Source organism: Bombus terrestris, chromosome 7 (assembly GCF_910591885.1).
Source record: "Bombus terrestris chromosome 7, iyBomTerr1.2, whole genome shotgun sequence".
Lineage (NCBI taxonomy): Eukaryota > Metazoa > Arthropoda > Insecta > Hymenoptera > Apidae > Bombus > Bombus terrestris.
In genome coordinates, this window is record NC_063275.1 from 9,397,382 (window position 1) to 9,416,244 (window position 18,863).

The 18,863-nt window shown below is 34.7% G+C and overlaps 3 protein-coding genes across 19 annotated transcripts in view; 2 read left to right on the top strand and 1 right to left on the bottom strand.

Annotated features, from left to right (window-relative positions):
* Positions 1 to 18,863, bottom strand: part of LOC100643610 (5-hydroxytryptamine receptor) — a 316,367-nt gene that overhangs the window by 179,992 nt on the left and 117,512 nt on the right. The window lies entirely within an intron of this gene.
* Positions 721 to 5,226, top strand: LOC105665909. Its single transcript, XM_048407452.1, has 2 exons — positions 721 to 823; positions 3,651 to 5,226. Exon 2 carries the CDS (start codon positions 3,804 to 3,806, stop codon positions 4,368 to 4,370), a length of 567 nt encoding a protein of 188 aa, XP_048263409.1. The 5' UTR covers positions 721 to 823; positions 3,651 to 3,803; the 3' UTR covers positions 4,371 to 5,226.
* LOC100652099 (histone-lysine N-methyltransferase SETMAR-like) lies at positions 7,675 to 8,570 on the top strand. Its single transcript, XM_012319144.2, has 2 exons — positions 7,675 to 7,878; positions 8,121 to 8,570. Exons 1-2 carry the CDS (start codon positions 7,675 to 7,677, stop codon positions 8,568 to 8,570), a joined length of 654 nt encoding a protein of 217 aa, XP_012174534.1.

The following is an 18,863-nucleotide window of genomic DNA, read 5'->3' on the forward strand; positions in this document are numbered from 1 at the left end:
TCTATTAAATTAAATATATATATTTTGTACCTTACACTTTATCCACGCGTTTTATCTCTTTATACATCTAATAACGTCAACAATAACGAATCCACGGTCAACGGGAAAACTCTTTGTACAATGGAATATATTTTGTAGCACGCAGACACGTTAGCTCAGACGCTGGGTTACTTTCAGACTGACTGCCTAGACGATAGCAGTAAACTCTCCAAGGTGATCAGAAGAATAAAAGACTGATACGGTCACATTTGTCAATTACATATTGATCGGGGATATCAACAAAATTCCAGGCGCCGTAGGCAGATCCGCGTAAAACCGATATTGCTCCTGGCCGGGGCTTGTTTGTTAATACAGCGTGTGTCCCACAATACTGGCAATTCTCTGTTAGGTAAAACGTTTATCCTCTGACCGTGGCTACGTTCGGCGACCAGTTATGTCATCTCGAGCCCAAGTATTGAGGATCTTCCCAAAGAAAGGCCCGATGTCCCTAATCTCCGACATATAATATGAATAGTCGTTTTACTCATATAATTAGTATTAATGATTGTGTAACGACACATGATTTAGAGGGCAAATCAAATCATGTTGTTCTGTCCCGGAGTATCAAGACCGTTAGAATACAAGTAATGTAAACTTCGGACAAAACAATGTCGCCGCTACAGGCAACCGTCGGGTTAAAACAAATTCGAATTTTCCGACTCTCCCCCGACCAGTATAAATAAACAGACACGTCCGCGGACGACTAGAATATAGTACAGTATCGGGCGAGTATTCACAGAAATCAACAGCGCTAACGGGTATCTCCGCAATACTTATATCAAGTGTATGTATGTCTATTTAATTATTCGAAATACATATAACGAGCTGTGACAGCAATAATTTGCTCTCATTATTTCGTACTATCCATAAGCGGTTAAACCTCTACAATGGTATACTGAATATCAAAGCTCATTAATAAGATGGCCAATTGACCATTTCAATGCTTTTGTGATCTCTGCGAAATATATTGGATATCCTGTAATTCTTATATACAGTGATTCGCATTAATATTCGGACACTATGATATACGAAATATTATCGCTGCTTACTGTTCTTACAGTAACGTTAACGAAATAAATGTGGTATCATGTATTAAACAGTGGTAGTTGAGAAAATATAGTTTTTATTTATTTGATACGCCTATATTTTTAAATAATATTGCATAAGTGAAATAATGTACAAATTTCACGTCATAAAAATATTCGGACACGTTATTTCCTTCACAGTGAATTCGCTTAATAAATCTTAATAAACTCGCTGTCTACGTTATTTGGATGATAGTTTACAAACATTGTTTCACTGCGTCATCAAAAAAGCTTAGTTTCGTCTGATATTTCATTTCAGCACATAGGAAGGTCAGTGAAAATGGGACGTAAAACAAAAAATATCTCTTTTGATATTCGTCAACTAGTAATTTACATAGAAAGACACAATGTTGGAAAGCATATTATCTCAATTCCAAATAAAGGACGTCCAAAGTTACTTGATACACGAGATAGAGAAAAATTGTTTGTAAAGTAAAAAAGGATCCTGAATTAAGTGCTACTAAATTGACCAACGAATTATTTGAAGGATTTGGGAAAAATGTGTATTCGGACGCAATGGTTGTACTGAAAAATCATGGATACAATGGCAGAATAGCTCGATAAAATCCGTATATAAACGAGAAGAATAGAAGGAAGAGATTGATTTACGTTAAAGAATTTGTTTTGGATGATCAAACATAATGGAGCAATGTAATATTCGCAAATGAAAGCAAACTTAATGTTTTCGGATCAAACGGGCGTAAAATGGTTTGACGTAAACGAAATAGGAAAATATAAATAAAAAATTTGAAATCGACAATAAAACATGGTTATGGAACTGTAATGATTATGGGATTATGTTTCAATGGTAGGTGTAAATGAATTAATTCTCATCGATGACATTCTAAAAGAATACAAATATTTTAATATTTTAAAACAGAATTTATGGGACCAATAAAATCGTATTATTCGAAAAATACCTATATATGTATTGCATAATAGTGGAATTAAAACAATTTAACAGGAAAACAGAATTGTAATACACAGCAATATATAACAAAATTATTTCTAATATGCCAAAACGATTACACGAAGTTATTTCAACAAAATGATTTTCCAACAAAGTATTAATATTCATTATAATATCTTTTTAATAAGCATATTTCATACGAAATTAATGTAATTTGTTACGTGAATATTTTTGCGACATAAAATTTACACGTTATTTCATCTATGCATTATTATTTAAAAACCTATGTGTATTGTAGTATCAGGGAAATTTAGGTATAAATTTTTCCTGATACTATTTATAATTTGTAATTTATTTACAATAAATTAGTTATACAGATATTAATTAGACAGAAAACGATGATTGTTTAATTTAGAACTAAATGTAACTATCTTACTCCAATTCGACCACTCACGCAACTGAACAACGCTAACAACTCAATCTCTCAGCTACGCTAGTAACTCACGCAACTCCATAACGCTAACAACTCTACTCTCAACAACGCTAACAACTCTATTCTTCGACTCCTCGATTAACTCTGACCTCTCGACTCACTCTCACTTCTCGATCAACCGTTCAACGCTTCTCGATCAACAACTCTTTAAATTCAAATCGTCCCCCTCCATTAGCGTTATTTTTTCCTCTCTCTCTAATCCCATCCTGTTAACGCTCCGCAAGAACTAGGTGACTTTAGTCACATAGGCTTTTTTCCCTATATAAACTAACAACCGAAGGACAGACGACATTGTTTTGATCGATTTCTAATCAGGCTTCTTCCTCACGATACTACAGTATTAAATATTATCTTCTTAATATTATTGTAAATAAATATAAGAGCGATAATATTTCGTACATTATAGTGTCCGAATATTGTACGATTCACTGCATGTACATTCTGATAATTTGCTGGTCAAGTCTCATAATAATAACAATAAAATTTTAAAATGTACCGTATAATACGCATAATATTTGTACCGGCATTCGACAGTAAACTTTCCAACGGTTTCTGTCCCGTAGTCCGCTACACGAAGATCCTATCCTTCGGATAAGATGATTGCCAGATGTCGAAACATCTTCACAGCATATTTTTCTAATTAGCCTACCCGCTATAAAACTTAGGATTTCTTTAGCCAAGGTCCTTCAAACGAACAAATAGTCTTTGTTCTAGCATTCGTTCACGAACCTAGAGATTAACCGACAGCAATGCCCATTTCCCTCACCTTCCGAACCAAGGTTTTCCTTTGAATGCGATGACCTGGTATTCTTAGACACAACCCACCATAGCTTTCCTCTCTAGCACCATCGTGACGGAAAGTCAGTCGGTAGTCGGTAGTCGGTAGTTGGTAGTTGGTAGTTGATAGTTGGTAGTTAGCAGATGGACACCACGCACTAGAGTTCCTCGACGCATCTTGGCAATCATCATCCGAATTCGTTCCGGGCACTCTGCTGAATTGTTATGGTAAGTATCGTCTAGAAGTCTAACTTGTAACCGCGAACCGCTAATTGTAATCGCAAGCTCTCCGCAAAGTCTACATCGAGATTATTTGTTAATAATTATATTATTAACTACACTCTAGTTTTCTTCAGTACCTATCACGGACTGTTCACCTCAAATTGATGGCACCAATGTGATATACAATGAAAGAGGTGATCGTGATAATGCTACCGAAACTTCAATCACCGCGAATCTAAGAGTATTCGGAGAGGGTAGTACCGAGGGAGCCGAAAGCATGACGACCATGTACGACAGCATGAGAAAGCGAAAGCTGAAAGCTCAACTCCGCCGTAATCTAGAAAATCTTGCCATCCCCTCGACTGCAGATGACGTCATCGTCAGGAATAACCAATTACCGAGTCATATGCAGCATGTCTTGGCCGCCATGCAGGACAAGAATGCCGAAAAGCGAACTCCGATCGCCGATAGTATACACAAGATCTCCCCGAACCCAAGACGGATTTTCGCGAACAGCACAGACCAAGTAACTGATCCATCTGCACAAAACGCCAACGTGTTGAACGAACAGATGGCCCAAATACAAGCGCAAATAAGTGCCCTGAGTCTCGGTAAGACTGGCCGTGGGCGAAGACGAAACAGGAGTCATCGTAAATCGACTTTTAGAAACCAACTAAAGCAGCGCGGAGTTTGTTACTACCACGCAACATTTCAAGAACACGCGAAGAAGTGTCGTTTCCCGTGCACCTGGAAAATGGAACTAACCGCCCGTAAAGGCGACAAGTGTGACAGCAACCATACGCAAATCCACGACGTTCCACACTACCTGATAATGTACCCTTAGATTTTGACCTGACCTTTGCACCTGGCCTAACACTAAATTCTCCCTACTACGTAGGGCACTGAGGATTCTCTCCTTCATCCTCAACTCCTACAAACTCAACATACAAAAGCTGCGAGCATTCGACCACGAGACTAATCTTGAATACAGTCTTGGCCTTGATTTGAACAACTATTTTAATACTTCGTAACTTCGCTACTTCATTGTGACATTATACTTAATCACTTTTGTGAATGAAAGTATATAAAAATATAAAAGAACAGTCAAATTACGCCATTGCTCAGCTCTTCCTTTTTTATCACGAATTTGACACATGCGACGACGGCCTAGTATCCAGCCACATATTCGTAATGGACAGGTACTCAGGTCCACCATCGGCATAGATTTCCTGAGCTACTATATATTGCTTAATACATGGATTGAAACAAAGGACTCCTCAACGCGACAACCCAATTGTCATCAATGGCATACGCTACCACGGCCGACGAAGTATCAATAAAAAACATAATCGGCGAAACAGTTTACCATCAACTTCTGGCGGAATTTTCAGACCTAACTCGTCCACTGGTTTTCAGTCAAGAGGAAACTCGACACGGTGTGGTACATCACACCGAAACAGCAAACCCCACCGCTTCGCACTTGATCGACTTCAACAGGTTAAGGCGGAGTTTGAAATGATGATCGACCAAGGCATGCTGCGAAAAGCCCATCGGCATCACCCCTGCACGTCGTTCTGAAGAAGGACGGATACCTGCGACCATGTTTTTTTTTATATTTATTTCTTCAAATTCACAATTTGTCCAATTCGGACATTTGGTAAAATTTTTTAACAGTTATATTAACATGTTAGTGGCTACCCCCAGCGGGGTACCATCCTCGCGTTTGCTAGGTTACCAGGTATGTAAATATGAAACTGGAATTTTTGTATAGAAAATACACGTTTATTGTATGAAAATGATTAAAAATATTTTATTTGAAGTATTGCCCATCGCTAGCTATACATTTTTCCCACCTGTCTGGCAATTGGTGGATGCCACGCCATAAAAACTGTCGCTCTTTTGAGGCAAACCAGTCATCGAGCCATTTTCGTACATTTTCGTAAGAAGTGAAGTGCTGGTCAGAAAGTGCGTGTCCCATCCATGCAAATAAATAGTAATCGGACGGAGCCAAGTCTGGTGAGTAAGCCGCGTGCGAAAGTATTTCCCAACTGAACGCTTCGATCGTTTCCTTGATCGGTTTTGCTGTATGTGATGGTGCATTATCATGAAGCAAAATTACTTTGTGTTGCCTTTTTTGATATTCTGGTCGTTTTTCACGCAAAGCTTGATTCAAGTCGATCATTTGTTGTCGGTAGCGCTCAGTATTAACGGTTTCGCCAGGTTTTAACAGCTCATAATAGATCACACTCTTTTGATCCACGTTCTTCGTTCCTCACGTCAAAATTGTCACTTCTGAATTTTTTAAACCACTCAATGCACTGTGATTTACCAAGAGCATTCTCACCGTAAGCTTCGACAAGCATTCGATGCGATTCTGCAGCAGCTTTCTTTAAATGGTAACAGAAAATCAATGCTGTCCGCAAATCGTAGTTTCTAGGCACAAAATTCGACATATTCAACGCTATTACAAACTATTCTGTTGTATGAAACTTGTATTGTTCTGAGTCGAAAATGTTTGTGAGATGTCAACAAAGACTTTTGGCATCAATGACGCAGTTAAGTGATAATTATATTATCAGCTACGGCCATCTATAGGCAAATTCCGGTTTCAATTTTACAGACCTGATATATCCTTTGTGAGGTCTGCTGGGTACTTCCTTTTTAGCCTTCTGTCCATGTTTAAGGTGTTGAACGTTACCGTAACTAGCCGGTTTGGGTGTGTTGCTATTCTTGATTTGCATTTCTCGGAGTATCTGCTAATTTCTTCCTTGACCGTTAGGATTCCCAGGTCCCTCCGTATATCCACATTTCTAACTTACTATGGTGCGTTTTCTATCGTTTTAAGAATTTTAGCTTGCATTGTCTCTATTTTGTTTATATAGCTCATTGCTGCTGTCCCTCATAGTGATATTCCGTATCTCCAGATTGGTTTTATGATCGTTTTATATATTTTTAATTTATTTTCTGTGCTTAATTTGGATTTCTGACTTGTTAGCCAATGCATTTGTCTCCTTGTTGTCTGTATTTTGTCTATTATTCATTTATTTAGTATGCTGTTTCCATGTGAGTTGTGTATCTACGTGGAGTCCTAGGTATTTGACTTGCTTTGTTTGTGTTATATGTGTTATATTACCTTGAAGAAAATTACTCGAAATGACCAGATCCAACTTCAATAGAAGCGCGAATGCACCGCGTCATAGACTGTCGAGTTTGTTCGAATAATTTGCACGGATTTATCGGCATCTTTGTTCATCACTATGAACATACATCACATCATTATGAACAAGAGATTTTAAATGATTCCATTAACTAATAATCGATTGGATTATGGAAATAAGACCAACACGACCTTATCCATTTGTTAAAAAAATCGTTGATCTAAAGTAATGTTTAGCATCATAAAATAAGTTGTAACTCGAAAAAAAGGTCTTTTATTTATTTATTTTTTATTTTATTTATTAAGAATTTTTATTTATTTATTAACTGTGTCCTTCGACCGTTATTTTAATCAATATCTGGCATTCGTTCTACATATATGTAAGACTATACGTTCTCTGAGAGGTCCGCAATTAACTTTTACCGACCGCCTTTTTTCGGAATAAACGGTACAATAGGATAAGAGACTCTTAGTCGATGTCGAAAATAAAATTAATAAGGTGGACCTTGTTAAGGAACGTTCTTACCTACTGTACCTTAAACTGCTTCGAAAATATTGAACCACTTTATCGGTGCTCTTTACTCTACCTGTCGATACGAACCAATAGCTATTTAATTCCCGACAAAACACTTTAAACGGGTTTTTATCAGCTACTTTAAAAGAGATATCGTATGTCACGCCTTTCCTTTCTGTTCGCAAAGTTCGAACTACGATGTAAATTTACCGAAGACTTTAAACGTTAAAGTTATTAGCTGACCGGAAAGTTCGTGCCAATTTACGCTAGGTGTCATTGAAACAGATCTGAATGTATTAGAATGATTGAAAACAAATGACATGTGTACATATTCTAAAAAGTGATATTTCAGGCATCTTTTGAAACAAATTTCGTTAGGATACATTAATTTCTGTTAGTTTTATACCTTCTTAAATATAAAAGGAAACAATGTACACTATAAGTATTTGATGCTTTTCCTTTACCGGAAAAGCAAAAATGCCACGCATGTGGCAAACAAAATGTGCGCTGTTTGGTAACGGTATTATAAACGAAAGAACTGTGCGGAAGTGGTTTGCTAAGTTTGAAGCTGGTGATACCAGCCTTGAAGATCAAGAATGCCCTGGTAGGCTCTCCCCCACTGATGAAAATCAAATCAAAACACCGATTCAGAATAACCCACGCTACACGACACATGAATTAGTAGAAATGTTAAAAATATCAAAATCCTCCATCCACGGGCATTTTGTGAAACTTGGCTATATAAACCGTTTTGACGTCTGGCTTCACACGATTTAATGGAAAAAAAATCTGATAAATCGCAATTCCATTTGCGATTCATTCTATAAACGCAACGAAGAGACACCATTTTTGAAGCAAGTGGTGACGGCGGATAAAAAATGGATTATTTATAACAATGTTGAGCGGAAAAGATCTTGCGAAAGTGGAATGAATTACCTTTAGCCACTCCAAAAGCTGATCTTCATCCGAAGAAAGCCATGCTCGGTGTCTGTTGGAACTGGAAAAGAATGCTATATCATAAGCTTCTACCAAACAACCAGGAGATAAATTCGAACAAGTATTGCTCGCAATTAGCCGAATTAAAGACAGCAATTGAACAAAAATGTCCAGAACTAGCTAATCGGAAGTGCGTCATGTTTCATAAGGACAATGCGCGGCGTCATGTATCTTTGATTACTCGACAAAAAGCGTTGAAGCTTGGTTGGCATGTGCTATCCCACCCACCGTATTCACCAGACGTTGCACCCTCAGATTTTCACCTATTTAGGTCATTACAAAATTCTCTTAATGGCGAAAACTTTAACTCTTTGGTCGACATAGAAAATCACATTGAAAAGTTTTTCGCCGAAAACCCTGCAAGGATGGAATTGTAGCGGCACTCGATAACAAATACCGCTACTCGACACTAACTGAGCAATGGACACGGTAGCGAAGTGAACACCCCTCCCCACCCCTGCCAGTCCATCTTCTCCCATCCCCTCCCTAATAGGCTAGCGAACTGTCCTGTTTTTGCGTCCAGGCTGACAGGACATAAATTAAAATATCGTACATAAGCACAGCGCAACAGCGGCTTAAATTTAAGTTACAATAATAATCTTAAAAAAAAAAATGTAATAATGCATGGCTACGTCGTACCGTCGCGTATCGATACTTTTGCCTGTACCACCCTACAATTAGAGTTCAGCGTTTATTCTGGAAAAAAAACATGTAAAAAAATATGTAAAAAACCTGGAATTAATAAACAAAGATTAAAAAGAAAAAAAAACATGGTAGCGAAGTGGTTAGAGCTCTAGGTTTCGAGCGTTCGGGTTCGATTCCCGGCGCCCGTGATCCTATTTTTCTTCCACGCATCAAAATAGAAGAATAATTAGCAGTACCCCAGCAGCGACATTTACAGCCGGCAACTACTACTATCACGGACAACATATACCATCTCTACGGAATATTCGAATTACGTGAAAGATGGAGAAAGGTGTGAAACAGAATGGCATCTACATGTCGGGTTCACATTATGATTAGGATTAGGAGCGTGTAACGAATCTTCATTTGGATTAGACATTGCTGTTATGCAATAGAGAAGATATTTACTTGTACAAATATGATTATTACTACAAGTGTGGATATTACAAAATTGACAAGTAACCGCGCTGATTAGTCACTAATGACAATGGTCAACGGGATAACAAATGTACTTTCTTCCAAAGTCTAAGTCGGACTCGACTTATTTGTCTACAGTATGAGAATACTCAATGAGTATAATAGCAATTAACAAAATAACGATTAACGAAAGGATCGATTTATGGAAACTTTAGAGATAGTCCATTGTAAGAAATAGAAATAGCAACTGAAAAATAAATTATATTTTTGTCCAAAAATTTTTATTCCTAGTTAATATTAATGTTTGTGAAATAGTTCAAAGAGTAAATGATCATATGAAAACGAAGTTGTTATAGATTATTCGAAAAACTGAATTATCTTATTTTAGATAAGGTTCCACTACATATGATTTATTTTATCAAGACATTACTTGTGTACTATTTTTAGTAAATACTGAACTCCTCGTTGAAAACAGGCGATAATCTTGTCATTAATTTAAAATACAATAGTAAGTAACGATATTTGTACGATTGGATCCAAGAAAGCATAATCGTGTCATCATTGCGTGAATAGAACATATGGTAAAATTCGATTATAAATAACATTTCAAAACGCATATATATTAGCGTTTTCATAATAAACTATATATCTTTTCTTAGATTCTATTTTGTTATACGTATTTATACATTAAAATATTTAGATATTTTTCTTGCCTATTTCTTTTATTATCTTACCTATTTTATATTATCAAGATCTATACTACTAATAAATAAATTTCTATTTCACAAAGAATTAGAAAATCCTTTTTTTTACACATTTATTAAACTCTATAACATGTGAAATGGGAGTATCTATGCTGCAATCTAATACCCCTGCTGCAAAATTTTAAAAAAGTTATTTATATATTTATATATATTTTTCGATGTTTTTAATTTTTTGCTTATGGGTTAATGTGTATTTAATATATAAAATTCATGAAACACAAGTTAAAAAAATTAAGTATATATAAAGTATATATAAAGTATATATAAAGTATATATATTAAGTATATATAAGTATTAAGTATATATAATATTAAATTTATTATAAATTTATTATTCTATTAAAAGAAATAAAAAGAAACCAAAACGAAACAGTAATTCCTCCAGAAATTCCTACTGCAAAAAAAGAGGTATAATATTTACACTAGTAGTCCAACCTGCTATATTTCATAATACACATAAACACTTTATTCTATCATACTTGCCCCTTTGCGGAATTTAGTTCCATTACCTTATTTAAAATTAACGTCCCGTCTCATAGCTGCATTTCATTATGTGTGGTGAATGCATAAAGACGAGAGGAAACCTTGAAGTGAGAATAATTGAGCTAGAAAGGCAGTTAAATAAGTTAGAATATAGAATTACTATAAAATACACAGTACACGTAGTACTAAAGACCTATCGAATGCTTTCTGCAATAATACCTACAAATTTATTATTATAAAAATGCTATTGTACATATATACACTCCCACTTAAAAGTCTTAGGATAATTATTGTTTTTGCTTTAAAGCTGGGAAAAGTAGGTATAGTTAAAGAATGTAGTCGTTTAACTCGATATTACATCAGATACTGAATAATCCACCTTATGTACTGAAGTTTTATTTGAAGAAAGGTATCTTAAGACTTTTGAACAGTAGTGTATGTATATTTTTATCACATGAAAGCTTGCCAGAAGATATGATTCTTTGATGGTTTCTTTCTTTTTAGTTTCTTAGTTTATCGAAATCAAACAAACAAAACAAATAAAAAAAACAAATAAAAATGATCGTTGAAACATTTTTGTAATTACGTATGAACATATGTATGTAAGATAGAATGATATGTAATACCAAATGTTCTTCTTACTGGTATTTTAATATTATACACAAACTATAAAAACTATAATAATAACTTCAATAACATTTTTAAATGAAATCAAAAGATTTAGTTTCGTTAGAATAATTAATTACGGAATGCTTGTAAATCATAACTAGATAATCGAATTCAGTTGATACGTTTGTCATTCTTATTTCTAAGTTTCTAATCTGCCGTGCTTGAGTAACGAAACGACGAATTCATATTTCCAACTACTCGCCAGAGTTATTCTTAATATCCGTTATTACATGAATAATAATTTATTCATGGAAAATAAAGAAATTCGATAAAATGTAAAAATCAAGTGAAAAGATTAATCTATTCAATCTATTGCAATGATTAATCACAGAAAAAGAATTTACATTATTTTTTTAACAGTTCCATTTTCTCTCATGCCTCCATCCATCTAAAGAGATTTTTACAACTAGGAATCCTATCACAAAATACCAGTGTTCCACGCAATGAGCGCATTAAATTCACATTAATCACTCGTTCTGGAGCTATACAATAACTCACCAAAGTATTTTTATACTTATAAAAACCTTTTCTGAATATATATTTTATATATGTCGAGTTCTCATTAGAGTTAGGGTCGTATAACGAATCTTCATTTGAATTAACCATCGTCGTACAAAGAAATAATATTTACTGGTATAAATATGGTTATTACAGAATTTGACAAATAACCGTGGTGATTAGACACCCGAGATACTAATAACAATGGTCTTAGGTTCGATAACGAATCCACGGTCAAAGCTCTTTGTTAAAACGTAGAGTATATTTTGAAACACTAAAAGATACAAAAACGTTCGCTAGGATGCTCGGTATTAACTGATCGTAAAGACGATGTGTAGCTCTCTGAGGAGATCGCACAAAGAAAAGACTGATGAAACTCTCCTCTCCTTACCTTACGTTCGTTCGTTTTATATTGGTCGAGGGGTACCGACAAAATTCCAATCGCCTTTGTTAGACAATTCCTAATCGGCTGATTAAGGCGCTTCGTCTCCGCCGCAATTTGCTGATCTGTTCAGCGTGAGCCATTTTTAGTTTAATAGATTGAACGATCTTACTTTAAAGAACTGGACGTTGGTCCGGGTATCGGTTGCTACTCCTTACTGTGCGGCGTGGGCTCGCGTATATGGTTAGCGAGGGAGGAGTTCCTTTCCGATGACTGCTCCTTTGATTAGGTGATTAAATCGATGGAATTTGGATTGCACGTGACACTGTATGGTCACTGGTAAGTGCACTTTTCAATGGCACGTGATCCGGCTCGAAGGACCATGTACTTTCGATCTTTCGCGGGGAGATGCGATCGCGAGGAAGCGCGTCAACGGGAGTAGTAAATTCCCGTTACGATTATAAGAATCGATACTACGAACAAATCGATCCCCTTATTTCTCGTGGGATAATAGGGGTGATTGATGGGGTATAACGATATATTGATGTGTCCTACGATATTGATATTCTGTGGCAAAACCACATATGGCTTGATTTGTCCTCGAGCCTATGTGCCGCTACAACTATATTTTTAAGGAGAGCTATACAACTACTCCATACTCTATTAAGTAAAACCGTCCATCCCGTGACCGTGGCTACTTTTAGCGACCAGTTGTATCATCTCGAGTCCAAGCCCACTGTCATAAATCCGAAAAACCGGAAGTGTTTTCCAAAGAATTCCAAAGGGAAGGCCCTGGTGTCCTTTCATCTCCGAAATATACCAGGTATGTAAATATGAATTTTTGCATAGAAAATACACGTTTATTGTATGAAAATGATTAAAAATATTTTATTCGAAGTATTGCCCGTCGCTAGCTATACATTTTTCCCACCTGTCTGACAATTGGTGGATGCCACGTCAAAAAAACTGTCGCTCTTTTGAGGCAAACCAGTCATCGAGCCATTTTCGTACATTTTCGTAAGAAGCGAAGTGCTGGTCAGAAAGTGCGTGTCCCATCGATGCAAATAAATAGTAATCGGACAGAGCCAAGTCTGGTGAGTAATCCGCGTGCAAAAGTATTTCCCAACTGAACGCTTCAATCGTTTCCTTGATCGGTTTTGCTGTATATGATGGTGCATTATCATGAAGCAAAATTACTTTGTGTTGCCTTTTTTGATATTCTGGTCGTTTTTCACGCAAAGCTTGATTCAAATCGATCATTTGTTGTCGGTAGCGCTCAGTATTAACGGTTTCGCCAGGTTTTAACAGCTCATAATAGATCACACCCTTCTGATCCACGTTCTTCATTCCTCACGTCAAAATTGCCACGTCTGAATTTTTTAAACCACTCAAAGCACTGTGATTTACCAAGAGCATGCTCACCGTAAGCTTCGACAAGCATTCGATGCGATTCTGCAGCAGTTTTCTTCAAATGGTAACAGAAAATTAATGCTGTTCGCAAATCGTATTTTCCAGGCACAAAATTCGACATGTTTAACGTTATTACAAGCTATGCTGTTGTATAAAACTTGTATTGTTCTGAGTCGAAAATGTTTGTGAGATGTCAACAAAGACTTTTGGCATCAATGACGCAGTTAAGTGATAACTACATTATCAACTAGGGCCATCTATAGGCAAATTCTGGTTAAAAGATTTTGTATAAGACATATGATATGATTATAATCACATTGATAAAGTTCGAAACAGATCCGAATATGTAGATACGTAGAAGCTATGAAATATTTATTGCAGACAAAACTTCACAAAAGCCGTAAAATTATTCAAATGGCCAAATATCCATTAAAATTCTTAACTGTTGGTGGAACTGCTTTAACCCCTTAGTTGAATTATCTTTTAACTTTTACATAATTTAAAGATTGGTTTCTAAATTTCATCATTATAATCGTGATAGGTGTATCCTATTACAGTGCTAATGAAAAGTAGATTCGAAAATTTGCTATCTAAATATATCTGAAACAACAAATTTTCAGGCATATGCATGAAGACATGCTATGAAACTTAAAAGGAAAAGTAGAGATTATATATATAATTATATATAATATACATAATACATATATACTGGATTTAAATATTATGTGTGTCCTGATATAAATAAAGTCAAAAAATTAAATTAAAAATTAGAAAGCCGTGTAAAAAACTGGTATTTTAATTATTTTTACCTTATCATCTAATAATCGTCAAAATATTGAATAAATTTAATTTGTATTAATAGTTTTTCATCCTTCAATTGATAAGTTGCGAAACCTTTTATTTCGTTAAATATATTTTTAAAATGAAGTCTGGTACGCAATAATGTTAAACACAAAAGTTACCCTACTTTCCCCGTACAATAAGAATCTGTAGAAAATAGTTTTGTAATAATTTTTGTATTTAACACTTTTCTCGAAAATACGTTTTTTTCAAGGCATTTAAGGGAGAAACTTTCAAATAAATACACTGTATATTATATTCAGAAAAATGACAAATGTTGAAATATTATAAATGTTCAAATATTTTCATGGATCATTGTATATATTATTTTCTTCTCCGTTCCAATGTATATTTCCTCGGTAATTCAACGTACTGTTCACGAAAGATAAAAAATGCAAATCCATCTTCGCAATACGAAGCACAATACGATCGTATTATCAAATTCTCACAATACCTGCTTAACGGATTATCGTCTCCCAAATCGTCATCGACAGTTACCTATGTGGTAAACGCGATTTCACGGAGTTTACGCATGTGCCTTACCAAATTGATTCCATTAAATCCAGCCCGATTGCTGACAGTGCAATTTAGGAACGAGCAAAGTGATAGTTGCCATATTATAACTCACTACATTATGGTCTTGTAATTTATTTAGAGCGCTGGGAGAGCTCTCCCTACAAAAATGCAACGTCTTTCCACTCGAATTGCGCATTTTTACAGTACCTGATAATTATTATTCAGCTCTATTTTGTGTGTATTTTGTTTATGTGTAAAATTATGTTTCGTGTAAAGTCTATAACTGGAAGTCATCATGTTTACGAACCTGAAAGTTTTCTTTAATGGATCAGTGTATTTAGTAATAATTTAGACGACATAAAAGGAGAATGTTAAAAAATGGGCATTTTTTGGACCTCCTTGCAAAAGAAAAATTCTTGCAAAATATTGAAGAGCATTTTTTCAGGAAGAGAAAATGTTACTTGCATTGATTTTTTATGCATCCAATAATGATCTCAAAAATTTATAAGTTTTTGATAATAAATTGTAATTGATTAGCTTGTTCGTCTGAAGAGGATAAAGATTAAGTGTATCGTATGGGTAAGCACAATTGCTATCACGTTTCGCATTGGACTGATATTTTTCAATTTTCCTATCACTTATCGCATAAACATTAAGAACAAATTTGTTTTCCTAAACAAATACTCTTCAGAGTCCTGCAAGAAATTTTCGTTTGCAAAAATGATCCAAAAATGATAATTTTTAACGCCCTCTTTTGTTATTTATATCGTAAAGAGTATCAAAGAGATTTGTCTTACCACAACAAAGACATCGAGCAGATAGCAGTGTCATTTGTTGCATCCACTAGATTTATATCTAGAGAAGCAGATTTACGTCACATTTTAGCTAATAAGAAACATAATCGACATAATCAGAGAAGCAAAAGTTTCGTGTCTTCCCAAAAAATAAATATTGCTTACAAATTAAATGACTTAAAGTGTCCTGTATTGAAGTAACATATATTGATAAAAAGTGCGTAGAATCGAATTTATAAGTGAAATTATTTGATCATTGATATTTTCAAATATAAGTTAAAGTTTCCGAAACTATGTGTATCGTTATATTGGTCCCACATAAGGGTCCTCCATTCACACATTAATATTATTTCATTTTGCATTTTTGTTATAATCATACAGATATGCCTAGGTTAAATATTTTTCCGAAATCCAGGTCTCAAAGAAAATTATGATTTTATAAGCTAAGAGAAAGAAATGGATAAAAGGTCGTATGGAAACGACGATATCAGCTTGTCTATAACAGGCAGATGATGAGCGCACCTTGTGTAAAATATCTGCATATGTGGTCTTAATTCCGATAGCCAGGGACTGCATTTGGCTGGCTAAAATGAATTTAATTATCGAGTCTCTTAGCGTATAATCAAAACAATTTCTTGATGAGAAAAAGTGGACTTAATTAAAGTCAGCACGGTTAGCTTGTTGCTTTTTGTTTGCGATTCTTTCGTATCGTTTACCATGGACTATAAAATAGAAGGCGATGAAGCGTAATAAATTTTATTTTATGCGAGATACGCACAAATGTGTAGAATTTAATGAATATTTTTTGTAATTCAATCTTCTATAAGACCATTTATGATCCAAGTGAAGTTTTATTCTCGAATTGCTTCAAAAAAGGTTTTTCTCTCCATTCATATTCATTATACTTGATTTAATATATTTGGTAATAATATTAAAATATATTTTAATAATATATTTTTTATACCGATTTTAAAAGATTTGATTTAATGAAAGATTGTACAATATACTAGTGACATTAATATATATGTCGGGTTAGCGTTAGGTTTATGGGCGTGTAACGAATCTTCATTCGGACTAGCCATCGTTGTTGTACAATAGAGATTATATTTACTGGTATAATTATTGGTTTTTATAAAGTTTGACAAATAACCGTAGTGATTAAATCCTTGAGATGTTAGTGACAATGTTCTTAGGTTCAATAACGAATCCACGGTCAACAGGGTAACTCTTTGTTAAACGTACAATATATTTTGAAGCACAAAGTAACGTTTGCTGTGACGCTCGGTATAATAATGCACGTAAAGACGATGTGCAAACTCTCCAAGGTGATCGCAAGAATAAAAGACTGATGGGAATTTTCCTCTCCTTACGATCGCGTTTGTTCGTTGTATATTACCTGGGGATATCAACAAAATTCCAGCCGCCGTTGCTAGGCAGACCCGCGTAGAGTTAACATTGCTCTTGCCCGGGGTTCGATTGTTAATACAACGCGTGTCCCACAATATTGGCACTTCTCTGTTAGGTAAAAACGTTCATCCCGTGACCGTAGCTACGTTCGGCGACCAGTTGTATCACCTCGAGCCCAAGCCCACCGTCACGAATCTCGGGCAAACATAATAGGATTGAATCGTAACAACTATTTCTAAGTTTTATCATTTAAGTACAACTATAATAAATAGTCCAGACTAAAGTATTAGGGATCTTCCTAAAAATTCCAAAAGAAAGGCCCCGATGTCCCCTCATCTCCGACATATATATTGTAGAATTCTTCTAAGCTTTTTGAAGACATAGAACAGTGTAAAATTAGGCTCAAATATAAATGGTTCAGTTTATCTATTGAGCATGACAAAATATATTTGTACACCTGTGAAGGATTAATTTAAAGTGAAGAGAAAAAAATATAGTAACATCAAGAGGTACGTATACATATGTAAATATGTATATACATAGTACGCAAACTAATTTCTTTATATTTCACCATCTGATGTATTTATGCGTATGAAAATTATTTTCGTGAATAGAACATCCTATTAGAACACCGTTTAAATAGTCTATTTGAAAAGTTCTTAGAAGGTATTAAAGTATTAGAAGTACTAAATGATAATAGGAATTTTGAAATGTTTCATTTATTAAAGATTTTTATTGATTATATGAATAATTCTGACATATTAAATTATACTGTTTGATTACCATTGCATATGAAGTAATCATTCGGAAAATTTATATCCTTCATCTAGTTACCTAGATTTCCTGCAATATGATTTATGTTAAGATAAATGTTCATATACATGCTCTTTTATTTGATTTAAAATCTTTAATAAAAAAAATGTTACTAACTTTTTAATAGTTTAATTGCAACGATAAAATCGATGAACTTAAACTTAGCGTTATTATGACGAGCTTAAACAATAACGTGAATACTTTTTTAAAAAGGTGCTGTCTACTAATGACGAACTAGAATTTCGTGTTATTATTCGTTCAAATAATTTTAAGGAAGCTTATATCGAAAACTTTTCATATTAATCTACGTGTTAAAACGACTTTTACACAGTTCAAAATGTCTAGTTCACAAATTTTGAAATAAAAACACACCTACATAGTGGAAGAATAAAATATTTATTCCATCAAAAATACGTAACGTAAACGAATAAAATATTCATTCCAGCAAAATTTGTAATTTAAGGAAATTAAATATTTGTTTCACTAAAAATACGCGATAGAAAGAAATTAAAAAAAAAAAAAAATCACAGCAAATATCGGAAAATATATCATTATAGATTCGACCAACTTTTTCACAAAATCGCAGGTCACGCATTTTGACTTTATCCGTAATTTTTGTACAAATATCCAGTATGGATATCAACTCCTCGATTACGTAACGACTTATTTATTAAAACACTTTATATTAATGATCCAATTGTCTCTAACTTACAATGCAAGATATTGAAGCTGCTCTCCATCCTAACGCCGAAAATTTCAGTTCTACGGTCCTTAATTAAAATTTCATTGAATCCATTGTACTGTGAAACCTGGATTAGTACAGCAAAACCAGTTAGCCAATTAAACTTGCCTGCCAGCGGTGTAACAAGCAATTATGAAAGGAGAAAAGGCCTTTATCCCGTTTACGCGGATGGTGCCGACTCGATCAACCACTAGGGTTGCAGTTTCTTGGCGAGTTCGCGGTGAGACTGGTAGTGGGCAAGTTTGCAGCCAC